Raw genomic sequence first — 18,687 nt, forward strand, 5'->3', positions numbered from 1 at the left:
AAGTGCTTCTCGCTGCTCCCCTGAGGTGTTGTGGCGCCTTACCCCGCCCTACGCCCCTGAGCCGTGAGGGAGTATGTCTCTGTGCATATGTACATATAATATAGTTAAAAAAAAAAAACAACTTGAAACGCGGCTTTTAGAAAAATACTTCGTTGTGGTGGGTGCCCTTGAAATGGCCCTCGGCGGGCGGAAGGGGCGGAGAGCGGCGACGGGGCGTGAGGCGGAGGAAGGCAGGTGTGAGAGCCGTGGGGCAGCTTGGGGCTGGCGGGCAGGGTTAAGGGGAGCAGGGTAGGAGCGTGAGGGGCTGCGAGGCAGAGGGCGGTGGTGTGCGGCAGGTGGTGGTTGCGGGGTGTCCCTGCGGTTGTGGGAGCTGTGGGTGCTCATGCTCCGGTTTGTTAGCAGCTGCTGGTAGCAGAAGGGGGGCGTGGCGGAGAGGTGCTGGCATCTCCCCTGTGCTCTGGAAATGGGTAAAAGAGATGCTATGTGCAGCGCCTTGTTGGTTTCTGTTACTGTAGAGGAGCTTAAATTTTTTAGCCAATCTGCTGATGGTATGTCAAACTCGGGCCTCGCGGGTGCTGTCAGGTGTGACAGTGACAGGACAGCAGCACCACAAGCTGAGGACAACCTCACTGCAAGAGGCAGTCGTGCTTACCTTGTCTCTCCCTTGTCATGATCTGTCTGCCAAGCCGTAACCCTGCGGGGACAGTGCGCTTTGCAACAAGTCCCATACGTGAGATGTAGGATTTAGTCTGTGAGAGAGAAAGTGCTGTAACTCGGGCAGGCACAGTGTGATCATGTCCCTGTGGTAATCCAGAGAGGTTAGTAAAGCGTACAGCAGACCCTTCTGGGAATTGAAAAGGTTACATGAAAAATCCTCAAGCCTTTTGGCATGTGTTGCATCCAACATGATGCTTCAGCAACTTTTTGATACCAGTGATAATCAGAATTCCAATGCATAACCTTAGTATGCATGTAACCTTAGTATAATTCTTGGATTGTAACCAAGAAGCCTTTACATCAGTATAATTATTAGATCGTGATTGAGAAGACCTGGTGTTGTATGGACGAGACTTATGATCCAACTTGAAAGGAACATCTAGGATGAAAGAAAAGAACTGATCGAATCTCATGGAAGCCTAGCAGGTTTTGCCAAGAAACATCATAAAAGGACCGAGATGACCAGGTCATGAAGTCTTTAGAAGCCAACAATGTCTCGGTGGTGGCAAAAGCAGCCCTTTGACTCAAATAAGAAAACTACTCATATGTAAAAGAAGGAGGGACTAATGTAAATGAATTCTAAGGAATATTCAAATATGTATGGATTTGTGGAAATGTAATGCAGATGTATAATTATACAGAATATAATGGACATGTGTTGGGGTCTGCAGCGGGTCTGCAGACAAGTTAGTTGACCTCAAAGACTTAGCCGTGTACCTTTAAGACAGCCACAAATTGTCAGGTATGTAAACAGGGTGCGAAGAATCGGAACTTAGAACCGCAGCATACGGACACCTACAGCAACAGCAAATAGCTAGCAAGAAGAAGGACACAAAAACCTATCAGGGTCTAACACCTGCACTGTCTAAGATATATAAATAGTCTGTATAAACAATAAAGGCCATTTTGTCCAAACCCAGCCACGCAGACATAGTGTTTAAGTCCGCCTCGACTTGCGTCACCACAGACATGTATTTGAGAACAAGGTGAACACGTATCCCCATGCTCCCAGCACCATAATAAAGAGTGCCTGCTTTCTAAACTTCAAAAAAACTCTTGGAAAGTTCGTTCAACTGATCTTTCGGTAACAGTTTCTCATGCTGGTTATTTCAGTAATGGCTTCAAATTCTGTAAAACTGCCTGAAAAAAACCTCACATTGGTTTAAATAACCCATTTAAGTCTTGTGCATTTGTGCTGTTTTTCTGTGTTGCTAAGGAAAGGTGGTTCCCTGATAATTGTTTAAAGGTTTTGACTCAGAACATGGGTTTTATAGTGTATTTTCTAATCGGAAACAGAGCTTTTGTGTGAATTTATGTAAGGAGTCGTATACAAGCTGCTAAAATTTCAATTTTTACCCTTTAACTTAAAAATATGACTTAATCCATTTTGATGAAGGGCTTTATATGACTAATTTACCTCATGATACACAGGAAACAGAATCTTGTCAGAAAAAACAAATCCCCTCAAATTATTATATTGATTCAAGACACTTTTTCTTAAAAGTGTTGGGTATAGGGGAACAGAAAATTCTTTCAAAACATTTAGAGCCTTTAAATCCGCTTCGTTAAAGGCTTTCAGTGCAGCTAGTGAACTGAACTGATGTTATTTTATTATTATTACTCGTATTTTCTCTGTTTCCAGAACTCGGAGCAAGGGAGCCGGCCCGCGCTCCGCACCGCAAGTCCCATGAGGCGCTGCGGCGCGCAGGGGAAGCCGGGATACAGGCGGGAGGCTCGAGGCCGCCATGGAGGAGAAGCTGCAGCGGGTAACGGCGGGGCCGGGCTGCGGCTCTCAGGGAGCGGAGTTTTCTCGAGGTGTCGATGGTCCTATCTGGGGCCGCCTGCGGCTGCGCCTGGCAGCCACTCGCCTGCCCGGGGGCCGCTCCCGGCGGCGCAGAGCATCGCGGGGGGGCGCGGGCCGGGTGCCGTGCCGTGGCGGGCGGGCTGCCGGCTCTCGGGGCAGCTCGCGGTCCTGGCACACAAGGCACCCGGGTGGCTGCGCTGAGGGTTTGCCCAGGCAGTTGTTGCTCTGGATCTGGTGTGCGCAGCTTAAGAGTAGAAACGAGCCCCTGTCCGTTTGCCTGGCCCATTAAGCGCTGGGGGATGGGCGAGATGTGGTCGCTGGGTGGGTTTTGCAGCTGTTTCCTTGCGTCATCCTCTGCTATCTACCAGATAACTGCCTGAGCTCGCTGACTTTAAGCTCACAGCTGGTTTAAGATCCTAAGTTATGAAGCTCTTGGGTGCCTGAAGTTTCAGGGTTTCAACACTTTCTCACTGGAGAGAGTGGCAGCAAGATGGAATTCATCCTTGTCTGCAGACTTGGTTTTCTTGCAGTGTTACAGTTTTTGCCTACACGTAATTAGTGCTGTTTGCTTCTAAGGGCTTGATGCTTTTCTCCTCAGAATAGTTCAGGGTGATGTTTGCTGTGTGCAGTGTATGTAGTTGAGATGCTGCTACAGTGGAAGCATAAAGAAACATGCTAGAAGGAAATATCTTTTAAAATTATAAGGCTGGGTCCTTTTCCAGCAGGTTGCCTAGGCAGCCTTAGGCAAGAATTTATGTTTCCTTAGTGTTGAACTTCCATGTGTTCAGTTATTACCAGTTATAATCTTTCATTGCCACCTAAGAGCACTGTGTTAATTAATCTCTGTCTCGCTTCTGACCTTTTCAGTGGTAGAAATTGTGCTTTGCAGGGGTCATGCCTGTACATTGTGGTAACTCTTTCCCTCCTGCTAGCCTGTAGAGACTGATCCCAATGGTCAGGGTTTGGGCAGTTTTATCCCACGCTGCGTTAATGCAGTTTTTATCAGCTGCCCAAATAGCCATTAACATTTCTTGGATCGTTACTGTGTCTGTAGCAAACAGGTCGTATGAATAAAAAGATAAAATTTTATCACCTGGTGATATGCAGGTGTTCAGAGAAATGAGTGGGATTAAAAGGGAAATTTTTTTCTAAACTATAGAAGGTGTTTGAAGAAGAGACAGAGGAAGTTGTCTCCCTTTTTTCTGCCCATGCTTCAACTGATGTAGTAGGATTTACTCTTCAGGAATGCAGAGCTTGCAGTGCTTTACATTTCTCACACCTATCGGCTATTCTGTGTCATTTCATTTGAGCGTTTACTTTTTTTCCGTTCACTGGCAGGTTACTTTATGGCTAAAGAAAATATTTGGGAGTGCGCCTATTCCAACATACAAAGCGAATGAAAGGACAGTCGATATCTTGTACAAGCTTGTAGAATACAATGAAGCCAGAGACAAGGATGTTTCTTTGCTGATAGAGGACATGAAGCAGAAGGCTGCAGAATATGAAGCAGAAGGTGAGTTCAAAGCTCCAGTTCTCAGTTCAAGGTCAGTGTTTCTTAATGACCCTCAAGATTGTCTTTGTTAAAATCTTAAACATGCATATATATACCCACACATATATGATTGGAATGAACTTGTCTTTTGTCCTGGTACAGCTTTTACTACAATACATCCCATGCCTTCCTGTCAGCAAAGTTTACAGAGACATAACGTTGGTCCAGAGCAATTTTGTAAGCCCTCTTGAGCAGGCTGTAAAATACGGACAAGCAGATTGATTGCTAAAACCTCCTAGCCTGCTGGGCTGAATAGCACAGCATTGAAATACTGGCTGGATGGACAGGGAAGCATTAAGAGTCTAAGCTGGTGCTAAAGCACTGTTAAGAAAAGCACTCGAGGAGTCTGAAACAGTGAGGTGATTAAGTTATGCTCAAGCTGCCTGGAGTGAGTGTTTGATAATGTGTGTTTTTTGGAGCAAGTGAGTGGTTCAGGGGACCATAATACATTTTTAACAGATGTGCTAAAGGATTGTCCTTTCACTGGCTTTTTTCAGGAAGGAATTTTACTTTTCTGTGAAAACACTGATATTGTACACATGAGGACGTTTTTTGTAAAAACCCTATGTGTTTTTTTTTCCCTTCGAGTCTTCTAGCACCTTGCCATCAAACAAATAATAATGAAGATCAGATGGTTGGTTTAGCCTGTCAGAGAACATAGGCACTACCAGGCAGGTCTGCATGTGAGCTCTGCTGCAAATCCAGACTTCCTGGGTCTGCCATGACAAACGTGTGCTCAGGAACAGGCTTAGGCTGAGCTCTGCAGGGAAAACCTATGTGTGCTCATCACCATAGCACAAGGGTGAACTTTTGTTTGTATGAATGCAGAGGCTGGTCAGGGGAGTGGAGCAGCGCTCCCTTCCTCAACACGCTGAATTTGGTTAACACGTGGGCATGTGGCAGCAGTTTGGCATGTTTCAGACTTCCTTTAAGATGTCTTTCTGTAACAGTGGGGAGATAGCCAAAGTTTCTGGAGTAGGATTGGGTTCTAGCTTTGGAGAGTCCCTTAAAAGAACAGTAATATAAAAAAAGAAATTACTCTTTTGGGTTGTATTTGTTTTCCAGCTAACTATCTACAGGGCCTTATTGCAGAAGTCCTGGGTCTTTCCCTATCCAGTCTGTCCAGCGAAGCCATCGAGTGCCTCTATGTCTTGGTAAACACTGCAATGGCACTTGAAACAAAGGACACTTCTCTTACCAGGTAATTCTTTCCACTGTGCTTCAGGGGTGATGGTCTGTGCTGTTTCCTTCTGGTTTGTCAATTCAGCAGTTTCAAACTTGAATTTCACACCAGGAATCTTACTTGTCCAGCTCATTTTGCACCCCTTAGGCAGCTTTGGAGGACACAGGAACCGAGCACAAAACTCTTAACTCTTAATTGTTCCAGCAAAGGAAGTCTCCGAAGCCTGAGAAGCGAGGCATTAAATGCCGCCTCCTTTTTAACACAAGCTACGCCAGCACTCATATTGCTTAGGCAAGGACTGGAGAACTGTAACAGGTCTTTCAGCTCCTCGTTTTTCCCTCTCTTATCTGGCTTTACTTAATGTAAGGAGACTAGCTTACTCATAGAGAAATAGCAGCTGTTAGTCTGGTCTTCCTGCGCGCCTCTCCATAGCTGGACTTTGACCCAGCAGGTTTCTGCTGAGCCCCGGTGGTAAGGAAGGGCAAAAATCTGCCTTAGAATCCAATTTTTGCATGATGTTCAGTAGCTTGGCTCTCACAGCTCTTCTGAGCTGGAGGGGAGAGCAGCTTTGAACCGTTTGGGAAGAGGAAGAGACTGAAATACTGTTGGGCATGTCTTGGGAACATGCATTTTCAGGGACTGAATACAATTTTCCTCAAAGGCAATTTGGCAAGCCAGGAGTGGAGCATCTGATGATTTCAAACCCAGTGGTTCTGTTCGGTAGAGTGCCAGGTCTTGTTCACTTACTCCTACTCAGATTGCTGGGCCATTTCTGCTTCCAGATGAAATCTTTGTTAGTTAAGGGAAGCAAATACCCTTAGTGACTTACTTTAATTTCCTCCTATCATATTATGAGAACAAAACCAAGTCATTTGTGTAAAGTGTGGAGAAAATAATAATTCTGAGTTTAAGAAGAGCTGACTCCTGAGCATTCCCATTGAATCTCTCTCTTCACCAGCTTCTTCGGTGCCATCAACGATATGACGTCAGAGCTGTATGAAACAGAATCAAATAACAGAGAAATGGAACTGGAATTGAGCAATATCAGGAAAGATCTAACTGCAGCGCTGATGCTGGAAAAGCAGTTAGAGGAGTGAGTAACGGATGGCAGGGGGGAGATGTAAGCGACACTGCTGATCTCTGCAGTGTGGACTTCGGTTGTAATAACTAATGAGGATAACGAATTTTCAGGGTTTCGACACATCTCTAATTCACAATATTTAGAAGTATTTCTCAAAAAGTATGTGTTATGGATGCATTCAGCAATCAAGAGAGATTTGGGGTACCATCAAACCTGTGATTTTAATCCAAAAATGGTCTACAAGCCCTTTTCAGGTATGGGCTGTCATCTTCCACCAGTTGCCTTCCTCTGAAGGCAAACCTGATTTTCTTACCACATTTAGCGTGGGCTCTGTAGTCAGAGTCAGAAGGAGCCAGGCAAAACAAAAAAATGTTTTCAGATAAGAATTTCCTTTAACAAGTGTGTGGAAGACTTGAAAAATTAATAATAAAAAAAGAAAATCAGTCTTTAGTCCATTCCCTAGAGGATGTAATCTGTAGTGCTTTGCCAAGCATAGCAGGATCAATGCCTGCCTTGAGTGAGGATTGGCTCAGGTGATCTCCACAGCCTCTTTCTGGTCTAATTATTTTCTGGTTTTTGTCTTTTAAAGTAGTGCTGCTTGTAGCAAAGATACCAAACCTGTGTACTTTGTGCAGGTTTGCCATGGCTTCTCTCTGTGGTCTTAAGTTTAGCTTGCATAACAGGTCTTTAACTGAATTATGGAATTATGCAGAAGACTCTTACTCTTTGCTTTTGTGTGTATGGCTTTCCCCTTGGCCTGTTTTGTTTTGTTATTTTTCCCTGGCCTTTGGGACTCTGGATGTAACAGCTGTGGATGTTTCCATTAGGAAATCTCACCGTGAAATGCAGGTTTTTCTCCATTCTTTCCCTTCTTGCATTGGTTGTGTTACAGGGTTTATCTTGAGCATAGGTAATTCAGCAGTATTTGTATACTGGTATTTCTTTGAATGTAAAAGTTTGTTTCTTTCTGTATTTTTCTTTTTTAAGGGATCTTAAAAAAACAATAGAACATCTGGAAATACAAGAGGCCGAAGGTAAAAGAAGATCCATATACACAGGGTTCCTGCAAAAAAAATATCTGGAAATAAAAGTCAAGATCATGGCTGCTGAGGTAGATGGAAGGAATTTTCTAACAAGATGTTGTAATAGGATGACACAGTCATGGCTGGTCAGGCCCAAAATTCTAGTTACAGAAACATCCCAGGAGCTTCTTAAACTCCAGGACCAAGGACACTTGGGCTAACAGGATAATGTGTTACTACACTTCAGTTGTTCCTGCTGTATTCCTGGTCTCTTCTCAGGATATTGTATGATAAATGCAAGGGCACTTTTGCTTCTTTCACTGAGAACTACTAGCTCAGACTGCCTTGTGCTTATTGCAAGGTACTGTCATATAAGAGTACAGAGGCAGTTACCAGTATAGCAGCTGATTCTCTGAGGTAAATTGTGTGTCAAAATTCTGAGTATAGCCATTTTTTGAAATTAATCATTAAACACAGAAGACAGAAGTCGTACTATCTTCTTCTTCACCTCTCCTACATGATGAAGGATGTGCGAATGCTTTATTCAACACTTGGGTGCTGTCTCGATACCTTGACAAATGTGAGATGGAAAACATTGTATTAGAGTTGATGAGGTTTTACTGAGAAGCCTCTTCTCAGCCTGCCATGTGCTGTTCTCCCAGTAGTTCCCTGGAAAGACTTGTTAGTGATACAGATTTTAGTAGCAACCGATTTCATATACCAGCTGTAGCTGTGGTTCAGATAGCATGTTTCTGTTGATAAACTGCATTCCTCTTTTCCTGTTTAGGACAAAACCCAAGGAAATGGTAACATTTTCTCCCCCCTGTTATATTTTTCTGGTCAGTTATGAATAAACTCTTTCCTGTTTGTAGAATCAGCTTGCTGTCACGGGGTTCGTGCAATCACTGACACACGAGTCACTCATGAGCCTGTCTGAGGTAGGTCTTCTGGTGCAAGATGGATGTTTCTACAGTGGAATGGACCAGGCTTGTTTGTTGGGTGGGTTCAGGAAATGTAGGTTGCTATTTGGTTACCTGAACAAATATTAATGGTAAAAAGAAGCACAAATAAAAATCCCATAGATGGATACCTCTGAACTGGGGTGTGTTGGATGGATTTGTCCCTCCTAGAAACTGAGAAGCTTTTATGGGTGCTGAAGTGGTACCTTCAGGATTAGGTGTGGTCTTATTTTGTACTTGGGAAGAAGCTTTCCTTCTGGACTGATTGAGGGGAACAGTTGGAATCTTTATTTTTGTTACCTTTTGTTTTTCTCTGTCTTCTCTTACTGCCTCTGTCTGTAAGTGAGAATATAGCCTGCTAGAGAATTTCCATGGCATAAATTCCCTGCCACTGGAAGAACATTGGCAGCTTTTGATCTGCCTCCTCTCTTTGTGATCCGTTTTGCAAGCAGAGTGGATATTCTGGGGATGATGTCCTGTTAACGTGGGTATTGTGTATTGCAGTGACTTGATAGAATGACCCAGGTGATTATTTCTATTTTATGTGAAATAAACCTGCTTTCAGACACTTCAGAGCAAGGAGAGGCGGTCAAGTGAAACCCAGATTCTGAACCACTGTGCTTTTTTTTTTGTGTGTCTTTAAATACAGCATTTTTCAGCTGTATTGTAAGCCCAGCAGGATAACGTGTTAAAGGAAAAAGCACATTTCTTTAATTTTAGCTATAGATTCTTCAGATCTGTGCTGAAGCATTTGTACCCATGTAACACTGTCGTGGTTTAACCCCAGCTGGTAACTAAGCATCACATAGCCATTTGCTCATTTCTACCTCCCTGGCAGGGTGGGGAGGAGAATCAGGGGAGGGGGTGGGGGAAAGGTAAAACTAATGGGTTGAGATAAGAACAATTTAATAACTGAAATAAATTAAAATATAATAATTGTAATGAAAAGGAGAGAGAGAAAGAGAGAGGAATAAAACCCAAGGGGAAAAAAAACACAAAACAATGTGATGCACAGTACAGTTGCTGACCACCCACTGACTGATGCCCAACCAGTCCCCGAGCAGCGACCAGCCCCCCCAACCAACTCCCCTCAGTTTATACACTGAACATGGAGCTCTGTGGTATGGAACATCCCTTTGGCTAGTTCGGGTCAGCTGTCCTGGCTGCGTCGCCTTCTGGCCCCTTATGCCCTTCCTCACTGACAGAGCATGGGAAACTGAAAAGCCTTTGTCTTAGAGTAAGCACTACTTAGCAACAACTAAAACATCCGTGTGTTATCAACATCATTCTCCTACTAAATCCAAAACGCAGCACCGTACCAGCTATGAGGAAGAAAAGTAAGTCTATCTCAGCCGAAACCAGGACAAACACATTTTTGTGGTGTTCCATCTGTCCTTACCACATTTTAATATTAATTGCTATTACTGTAATGAAAACTCGGTCTTTTTCCCATTTCTTTTGCTCGCTTTTCGTGCATGTTAGTTAAGTTGAACAATGAAAATAGATTTCCTGATTTTTATGTTGTCGTTCTCAGGGACCAGCACTGGATGGCAATGTTGACATTGCACAGTGTTTTGAGAAGTGTGCTGAACAAAAATAATTTCTGTTGGAATTTTACATACCAAAAGTCATAGGCAGTTTTCTAAACTTGTCATCTTCCAGAACATGAGCATAAGGGCAGGTTTGATTCCCTGATATTTCTGTATGTGCTTTGCCAAGAGATCAATGAATTGGGCAGCACAAATGACTTAATGTTTGGAGTGCATATATGCTTTTTTACTTTGATGAAAAGTGGAGGATTGTGGAAGGTGCTCAATTTGCAGCCCGAGGGAGAAATCATTTCCTCTTCTTAACAGAATAAGTAAAGCAGTGCATGTGTAAGGGGAGTCTTTTTGCTGCTGCATGTGCAAAACTGTTTTCATGCAGAAGCCATAGGTATGACAATGTATATCCTTGGGGCTCAGTTCCTGCTCTGGCCTACAGTGAAACTGATAGTGAAAGTTCTCTGTGGTGGATTCTCATTTGAAATCCCCTCTCCTGTCAGCTAAGGAGCTAAGGTCAGGTGGTTATACTGGAAGAAAAGACATCTCAAGATATCTTCAGAACCAAGAAGAACTGATACCTCTGCATAAAAATTTGAACAGGTTTTAACTGACTGATAACTGAATGAATAGCAGATCTTTAGTTCTCCATGGGTTTTAAGAAGACTTGTGAAAGGTCTCAACAGCATCCATGAATTCTTAAATGCTGTAGATAATTGTGGATCTATTTCACTGATTTACCTCACTTCTACGAGTAACCATGGAATATAATCTGCCTTGCTCTCTTCACAGAAACTGGCTGGACTGCAGAAGGAAATTGGGCCTTTGAAGAAGAAACTGGAGTCCTTCCTAGATTTAACTCCTGTAATTACATTTTTTTCCCACTGTTCTACTGTATTTGCCATCAGATTAATTTTAATGGACCTCAGAATGTAAGGGTATTGTTGTGATGGTTTCAGTGGACAGGTAGATGTCCTACATGCTGATTCATGATGTAAACAGAAGACTTTCTGTTTTATTAGTAAAAGCCAAGAAATTAAGTAAGGTTACTAGGCAAACTTTGTTCTAACAAAATGCACAGATTTGCTGGGTGAGTTCAGTATCAAGGTGAATTAGCCAGAAATTAGACAAAGAAATGTGGAAGAAAATATCATTCCTTAGTATAACAAATTTTTTGAGATTTACCAATATATTAGCTGTAAATGTCATCAGGCTGTCAATATGGTGGGCGCACCACATTGTGCAGAGGTTGGAGCTCTGGTTAAGACTATAACAATTATGAAGAAATAGCCAAAGGTAGGTGTTTTCCCTAAACAAGTACTCTAGCTTGTGTGAGTACTGGCTGCTCCATCATTTTCTTTTGATTTCTCTTGAGGGTGCTGGGTACGTAGTGCTCAGAAAATGCAGGTTTCTCATTTAGGTGACTAAATTGCAATTGTGAAAGCCCGTGCCTGCGGATCTCTTCTTTGGTTTATCTTTTGGCTGTTGTTGCTCTTGGTCCCTGTGCTAGGAGTTACTGTCAGACTGCTGTGGGAAGCATCTTTTATAAAAAAGATTTTACTCTTTTCAAATTGGAACACTTGTTACAAAAGACTGTTTCTGTTAAGGGTAATTTTGTGACAACTTTATAGTGTCTTAAAAACTCGGGGGGGTAAAAAAGGCTTCAGTCCATGAAACGGAAGGCCTTGGCTTTGTGTGATGTCTGTACATCCCACCTGTGATATCCGGGACTACTAAAGCCAAGTATTCCCAGTATCCTTTGAAAGATTGCCATTGCTTTTACAGATGAGTATTAAGGGCTTTTTTCTTTGTCATTCAGGGGAGAAGTAGCAAAAACTAGTGTGAATGGTTGAATGGGTTTTGCTTTTATTAAATACAGTTTTAACTATCTAGTTCACAGTTTTGTATTTGAGTTTACCTGATCCATCCCCTGTTACCTCCTCATCTGAGCACCCCGCAGCCTTTAACAAAGCTAACCTCAGAGCTTTGTGCGTAAGAGGTAAAAAAGGTTTATTCTGGTTCTTATAAATGAGGCACAGAGGTCCAGAGAAAGACACTTGTCCAAAATTGCACAGAAACTGCCATATAATCAGATCTCTTGTGTAATAAACAAGGGATCTGTTGGCTGGGCCACACTTCTCTGCCCCTCCATCAAGTTCCTGCCTCTCAACACATCTCCCTTGTGCCACTAATGCTGTCTTGCTCCTAGAAGGAAAGGATGAAGTGGTACTGCTTCTCTTTTAAATCCATCTTAGCCCAAGAGGCAGCTGCTTCCTTTCCTTAAGTGAAACAGGATGTTAAATGGGATTAGGTTCTCCAATTCCCCCCTCCCACCCATCTTGCTGTTAGTGGAGAGATGGAGAGCCTTGCTGCCTCGCTCCTGCAGGCAAAAGGAGGGAGGAAGGTTTATCATGGCAAGCTTACTGTGCTTTGAAAAATTCATGCATAGACATGTTTAAAATCTAGTTTCTCAACTAGTAGGTTTGCAAAATTGCTAAAAATGGGGTTTTCACAGAAGACTTTCTAAAGACTTTTAGACTTTAGACCATACAGACTTATGAAAAATGTGTAATTGTCCAAACCAAACCAATACTAGGCTTTTAATGTCAGTACCTTTTACAAGTGAGGGCTGTACACAAAACTGATTTCATTATCCCCGAATTCCCCCCTGAGGCACATCATTAGACTCTTGCAATGATGTGGGGACTCTGTTTCCAGCTGAAACAGTGATTTATTCTTTTTTCATGCTATTTTCTCTCATTAGAGTCCTTCACTTGTGCAAGCGAAGATTGAAGAAGTAAAACGAGAACTGGTAAGAGTTTTTTATCTTTCACAGATACTTAAATGAGTGCCATCTTTCCAAAACAAGCTGTACCTATTAAATGGTTGTGGATTTATCTACCTCAGATTGTAGTCTTAATGATATCTGGAAGGAAATATTGCTCTGGTAAGGCAGAAGCTGTGCATATTGGTAGGAGGAACTGGTGTAGGAATATCTAAGCTACAAAGGCAGTTGCGTATAATGGTATCAGTGGGGATTAGGTATCTGCGTCCCTCTGGATTTTGTCTCCTTCACCTGTCAGAGTGTTTATTCACTCAGCTGTGTTGCAGTTTATTGGTCTCGCAACCTTCCTTGCTGCTCCTGAACTGTGAGGGCTCTAGGGCTCGTTTTATTTAACAGCTGCCTTGCAGATTGCAGTAGGGACCTTCCCCTATAAAACATAATGCCCGTTTCATCCATGCTCGTGTGATCTGCAGGTATGGTTGTTGGGAAACACATAAAGCCATGGGGGAAGTTGATATGTAGCTTTCCTGAGTGAGCTGGGCTACATTTGAGCATAAAACTTGTCTTTATTTCTTTGGGTTACAGTCTGTTTGTTTATTGATAAAGCACAAGGTATTCAGTGATAAGCCTTAAAGCTGTGATTTTTGATCACGGGTATTTGAGAGTATTTTGTACATTTTCAGATGGGACTGCTCAGGTTTGTAAACTACTTGGTTTTGATTCAAAAGTACAAGCTCACCTTCCCAGCCTGAGGCTTTTACCAGGTCAGAATACTCACCTCTGGAGAGTACCTGTTCAGCCTGAAGGTGTCCAGTATCACACTGGGGCACAACATGAAGGCAGCTGAGCTTCTGTAGTCCTCATTTGGAGATTTCTCTGTAGTTGCCTACAGAGACTGCTGCCGTTTGCAGTAATGAGACCTTCCTGCTCAATACTTGTGTTAATCAGTGCTAATAATATCCCAAGATTTGATCATTGTAGATATGTATATCTAACAAGAAAGCTGTTTTGTGCACGTTGATTCCTCTTGGTTTTCTCTCCCGCTAGGAAGCCGTGGAAGCAGAGTTCTCATATCAAGTTGGTATGCTGACTCTTGAGGTGCCAGAAATCAGAAGAAAGTTCCCCTAAAGTGGCCTGCATGGAAGATGATTTCCCTTCTATTGCATATTTATTTGCACTAGTAAAAGATTTTGGAATTCTCACTGTACTTCTTTAGCTTTCTGCCTTAACGTTCTTGCTGGTGGATGTCATGCTTGCGACCTTCCAGCAAGCAGGCTCGTTTTTAGGGGTTTGTGTAGCCTTGCATTGGTAAACATCACCTATTTTTCACAAAATAAAGAAAACCAAGTTTTGAGTGTTACCAGCTCTTTTTCTGTATGTGATACACACTTGTAACTGGCACCTTCACCAGGAGATGTCCCCGTCAGGATTTGGTTGACCATTATCACTTAGAATTGAGCTGATCAGGGAGTCTGGTTTTCTTCTTTTTCCCTGTCCAGGTTCTCGATTGTGTATTTCCCTGGAGTCCTGTCTTTGGTGGTGCAAGTATGGTGATGAGAGACCCTTTTTATGTCTACTAGATCGTTGGCTTTTTCTCCTTTGTTTTCTCTTGTCACTTCATTGCTGGGGACACAATTTTTTTTCCCACTCATGGCCTGTCTGATGTTTACCAAGTTTGTGAAGATGAGCTCTAGGCTCGTGCTTGGAGCGCTTCTTCGTTTAAGCATTTTCTTCAAACAGAAGTGAACACCTAAATTTCTCCTTAGTATCTTCAGCAGGGATTTGGTATGTTAATAAAAGCGAATGATACAGAAATTGTGATCTAGGGCTCAGAACAGTTGTTCCCATCTGAGACAGCCCACAAACGGCATTTTCTTGCACGTGTCATGGCTGTCTCCTTCCACGGAAGCAGTCTGAGCTCTGTCTTGTTTCATGTGGCTCATAGTATTGGTTTCAGAGATCAGGAAATTGTTCTGCGCACACAGCTGAGAGCTGAGCTGAGATGTAGCAGCATCAGCCTCTAGAGGTTCTGTAGTTTCATTGTCATCTAAGAAAGTGGAAGCCCGTGGCACTAAGCTGTAAAGTTTGCCCATGTTCAATACTTTGAGAGATCCCAGTCTACCATTGACTACTCGTTGTTTCTCCCTATGTTGGAAATAGACTGAGCAAATGAAAGTAGATAAACAGCTTTATGGATAGTGAAGCGACAGCTTTAAAAACAAAAAAGAGCTTTATAGTAAGACCTTTCTAGGTCAGAAAATACCCGAGTTTTCTTGCAGAACTACTGTGGAATGTGATAATTTTAAAGCTGGATTGTCCTTTCGAATTCTGCCTCAAATATCATCTTCCAAAAGGGGTCCCCAGAGCCGCCCTCTTATTTCCATGCTTACCACTGCACCAGTGTTAAACATCCCAGCTTTTACAAGTTGGTTTGTACTAAAGCCAAAAATCTGAAAAATCCCCCGTGGATGAGAAAAAATGAAAATCTAGAGATGGCGGCAGCAGCTGAAAACATCAAGCAGGGACTAGGGCCTGTTAGTACTGTGCAGCATCCAGACAAATAGCAGTGGTGCTCTAGGTGGCAATTTGTACCTACATCTGTTTGCAATTAAGAGTTGCAAAAGATTATGGTGATAATTTAGCATGGTGTGCCTGGCCCCAGGAGCTGTTACTTCACTGCAGAAATGGATTTATTTCACTGATCCACAGGAAAAGAGATTCTTTTTATTGCTTTGTGTACCTCCCTTGAAGCAATAGGATTATGAGATCTGTGATTCTGCCTAGGAAGTAGCTGTGATTTCTAAAAGCTGCAAGCTCAGCATGATACTGGTGTTGGTATAGTGCTGCAGCCTCCTCACCTTGTGACCTTCACCATTCTGATGGGGAAGAATGGAAGGATGTTCAGACAGCCTCTGAACTTCGCTCATGCGAATCTTCAGCCTCATCATCCATACAGAATCCCAGAACAGTCAGGGTCGGAAGGGCCCTCTGGAGATCATCCAGTCCAAGCCCCTGCTAAGGCAGGTTCTCCTACAGCAAGTTGCACAGAGTCGTGTCCAGGTGGGTTTTGGATGTCTCTGTAGGAGGAGACTCCACAGCCTTTCTCAGCAGCCTGTTCCAGGTTCCAGCTCTGCCACCCTCCACGTAAAGAAGTTCCTATATTAGAAGGAACTTCATGTGTTTCAGTTTGTGCCTGTTGCCCCTTGTCCTGTTGCTGGGCATCACTGAAAATAGCCTGGCCCCTGCCCAGCTCTCAGCCTTTCCTCATCAGGGAGATGCTTCAGTCCCCTCATCATCTTGGTCACCTCTGCTGGGCCCTCTCCAGTAGTTCCCTGTCTCTCTTGAACTGGGGATCCCGGAGGAGAGAGCCTATGTGCCAGGAGTTGCTGTTTAGTTTCCAGTTTTTAAATCAAGATGCTAGGAAAGGGTCAGTTGCCTTAATTTCATGGCTTTTTATCTTCAGTTCCTTCTAGGCTAGAAATCAAGATGGCAAAAGTGAGTGGACAAGCCATCTTTGGTACACGTGGGCTAAACTGGCTAAGGGGAAATTACCTCAGAGGTAACAGATGCACAATCTGGAGGAGGTGTAGTAGTGCAGGGATGACTACGGGTAGAGGTACTGCTTACCACAAAAAGCACGGAAAGAAGGCAAGGGAGTAGTCTGAATCTGGAAGGGGCAAGAGCATAATCTGCTCTTTCCTGTTGTGGAAGGGAGAGAGAAGTCATGGAAGGAGTCAGAACGTAGCTGGGTAGACATCAGAGAATGGTTTAACAAAGCCATTGTAAGGCACTGGAGGTCATGGCCTGACAATTAAGGAATCTTAATCACTAGAGGCTTTTAAGAGCAGATCAGAAATGCTTTGCTTAAGTGTTTATAATGCGAGGGAGCAGTGATCATGCTTTGGAACAGAAGGATGGATTAGATGAGGTGCTTGAGGAGGCTACGAGCCCTGCTTTTCAATGAGAGCCTCAAGACTTAGCTAACATTAGGTGAAGGCTTTTTGTCACACACGTGTAACTGTTGACTCAAGGCTTGGGAGGATTTCCCGGGACTATGGCACTCCCTTAGCACTGCTTCACCACATAATGCTGCACCAGTTGTGAAACCTGGGTGCTGTTCTCCTGCACCTGTAGGGCAGCTGCACTGTTCCCCAGCTGCTGCTATTTCACAGCACATGCTGTGTTCCATTCATGGGCAAAAAGGCTGAATATCGACAGCGCCAGGCTCTGACTCTAGAGCTGTCCAAAGATAGCCACGCGTTGCTTCCTAGCATTGGAAACACAAGGAGAAAAAAATACCCAGCAGCTGCATTCGAGCTGTGTGCCACAGCTGAGCCATCTGCAGCACATGCAACGTCATAAATCAGCAGCTGGTTGTCAGATCCCAGTGATTCAGTTTTTGGTGGAAATGGGGAAAGTCAAGTAAATGAGATTTATGCAGCCAGCGGACTGTCAGCAAGATTTCTCTGCTCTTCGGTTACACGTTTGCAAAGCAGAGTGCCTTGCAGGCTGAGCAGAGATGTCCTTCCATGCTGTTGGTGTTTTGGGGTGGCACAGCTTTTCTGTGGCAAAGGGATGCCAGCACAGGAATGCCTTGCAGAGGTCCTGCCGAGACAGGAGCATGCTAGCCTGAGTGCTCCGCTGAGAAAATGTTTGATTTTGGGCTTCACCCTTTGCCCTGGCAGCTGCTGAGTGTTTCCACGGAGGTCACAGCAGGAGGCGAGGAGCTGTGGCAGCCTGGAGGGAGGCTGCCAGCTGGACCCCTCAGCTGTTGTGTATTATGAAATTATCACCCAACTGAGAATGGCCCAAATGCCTGGAGAGGCCTTTGCTGCTTCAGCCTCACTTAAGATTACATCAGCTGCTCCGCCTGATTTTTGGAGGCACCAGTCAATTAACACCTGCAAGTTGAGAGCAGTTGTCCTCACTGGGAGCTTCACGTGGGGCTTCCGCAGCTCCGGGGCAAGCTGGAGCCAGGTTGAGCTGCAGACCCCTCAGTTTTACAGACAAAATGCAAAAGATGCGTGTGCTTTATCACCGTGCACTCAGTTCCTCCTCCTGGAAAATGCAAGGATCCAAATTCCACCTGAAAAAAAAAAGAAAAAAAAGGTATTAAAATTATGCACTAGACCTGAAACCCAGTGGTCAGCCTCAAGTGTAAACTTGTGTATATTGTACTGCAAAGTGACTGTTCTTATCAGGCCAATATGCAAAATAATCATTGCTTTAGAAAAAAAAATATGAAAATTCATCTGCAAACTAGCTAAGTGATAGGGATTTACTTAAAAGAAAACATTTTGGTACTCAAACCAGAATAATAAAAATAAAATCATAGAGAAATGCAAAATGTACAAGGCAAATTTAAGGCTACTGAGCTCAAATACGTATCTATTTACTCAAAATGCGTTGAATCAAAAGATGTGTATGGAATCTCTTTTGGCTATACATTTTGGCTAGTACTATAGAAATACTTGGTTGCAAATATTTCATTGTGGTTGCTTTTCAATATTCCTTTAACTGAAAGTATTCAAAATTTTTTTTCATTCATATCAGTTTTTTAGTAGATTCAGAATAATAATATGGGACTTTGTAATTAAATAGTTTTTTTAAATAGCAAAATAGTTTCAAGATTTATTTTAAAAGGATGTTGGTTGCATTTTGTAACATCTCCAGTAAACCACTCCTGACATTCTTTGATACTCAGTTCTGTTTTGGGTACTTACAAGCAAAAAAACATGATGTGTCAAATTGTATGTGTTCTTCATTTATTTTTTTTTGTAATTACACCTAGTACTGAATAGGTCTTACAGGTCTAGGAAAAAATTTTGTATTTCTGAGCTATCCTTTGAATTTTTTAAATTACAGGGTCAGCTGTGAAACAATAGCAGTCCTGCTCCATGCAGCCTTGTGTGCTGCAGGAAATACTTCACTTTGTCTCTGAGCAACTGAGTATGCAGTTGCTGTTAGTAACTTCAAGCAGCTTTAGAAACATTTTTCATTTTCTTATATGTTCACTTCATTAAAAAAAAATCAGTACCAGGCT

General features: G+C 43.1%; 1 protein-coding gene across 3 annotated transcripts; it reads left to right on the plus strand.

Annotated features, from left to right (window-relative positions):
• The first annotated feature begins 108 nt into the window (after positions 1-108).
• Positions 109-14,004, plus strand: HAUS1 (HAUS augmin like complex subunit 1). Of its 3 annotated transcripts, none has more exons than XM_037373128.1 (10): positions 111-234; positions 2,360-2,483; positions 3,860-4,034; positions 5,139-5,274; positions 6,215-6,349; positions 7,325-7,448; positions 8,232-8,297; positions 10,652-10,723; positions 12,624-12,671; positions 13,692-14,004. In XM_037373128.1, the coding sequence occupies exons 2-10, from the start codon at positions 2,463-2,465 to the stop codon at positions 13,770-13,772; spliced, it is 858 nt and encodes a 285-aa protein (XP_037229025.1). In that variant the 5' UTR covers positions 111-234; positions 2,360-2,462; the 3' UTR covers positions 13,773-14,004. The 3 variants fall into 3 exon arrangements, with proteins under 3 accessions (XP_037229027.1, XP_037229025.1, XP_037229026.1); XM_037373129.1 differs by having other exon boundaries at positions 13,696-14,004; XM_037373130.1 differs by lacking the exon at positions 6,215-6,349 and having other exon boundaries at positions 109-234.
• The last annotated feature ends 4,683 nt before the right edge of the window (positions 14,005-18,687 follow it).

This window comes from Falco rusticolus, chromosome Z (assembly GCF_015220075.1).
Source record: "Falco rusticolus isolate bFalRus1 chromosome Z, bFalRus1.pri, whole genome shotgun sequence".
Taxonomy (NCBI): domain Eukaryota; kingdom Metazoa; phylum Chordata; class Aves; order Falconiformes; family Falconidae; genus Falco; species Falco rusticolus.

Excerpts from the sequence above, each read along its gene's own strand:
- HAUS1 (XM_037373128.1), top strand. The coding sequence starts at position 2,463 with ATGGAGGAGAAGCTGCAGCGG. Across the intron at positions 8,298-10,651 it reads CACTCATGAGCCTGTCTGAG|AAACTGGCTGGACTGCAGAA; the intron begins GTAGGTCTTCTG and ends CTCTCTTCACAG. Across the intron at positions 12,672-13,691 it reads AAGAAGTAAAACGAGAACTG|GAAGCCGTGGAAGCAGAGTT; the intron begins GTAAGAGTTTTT and ends CTCTCCCGCTAG.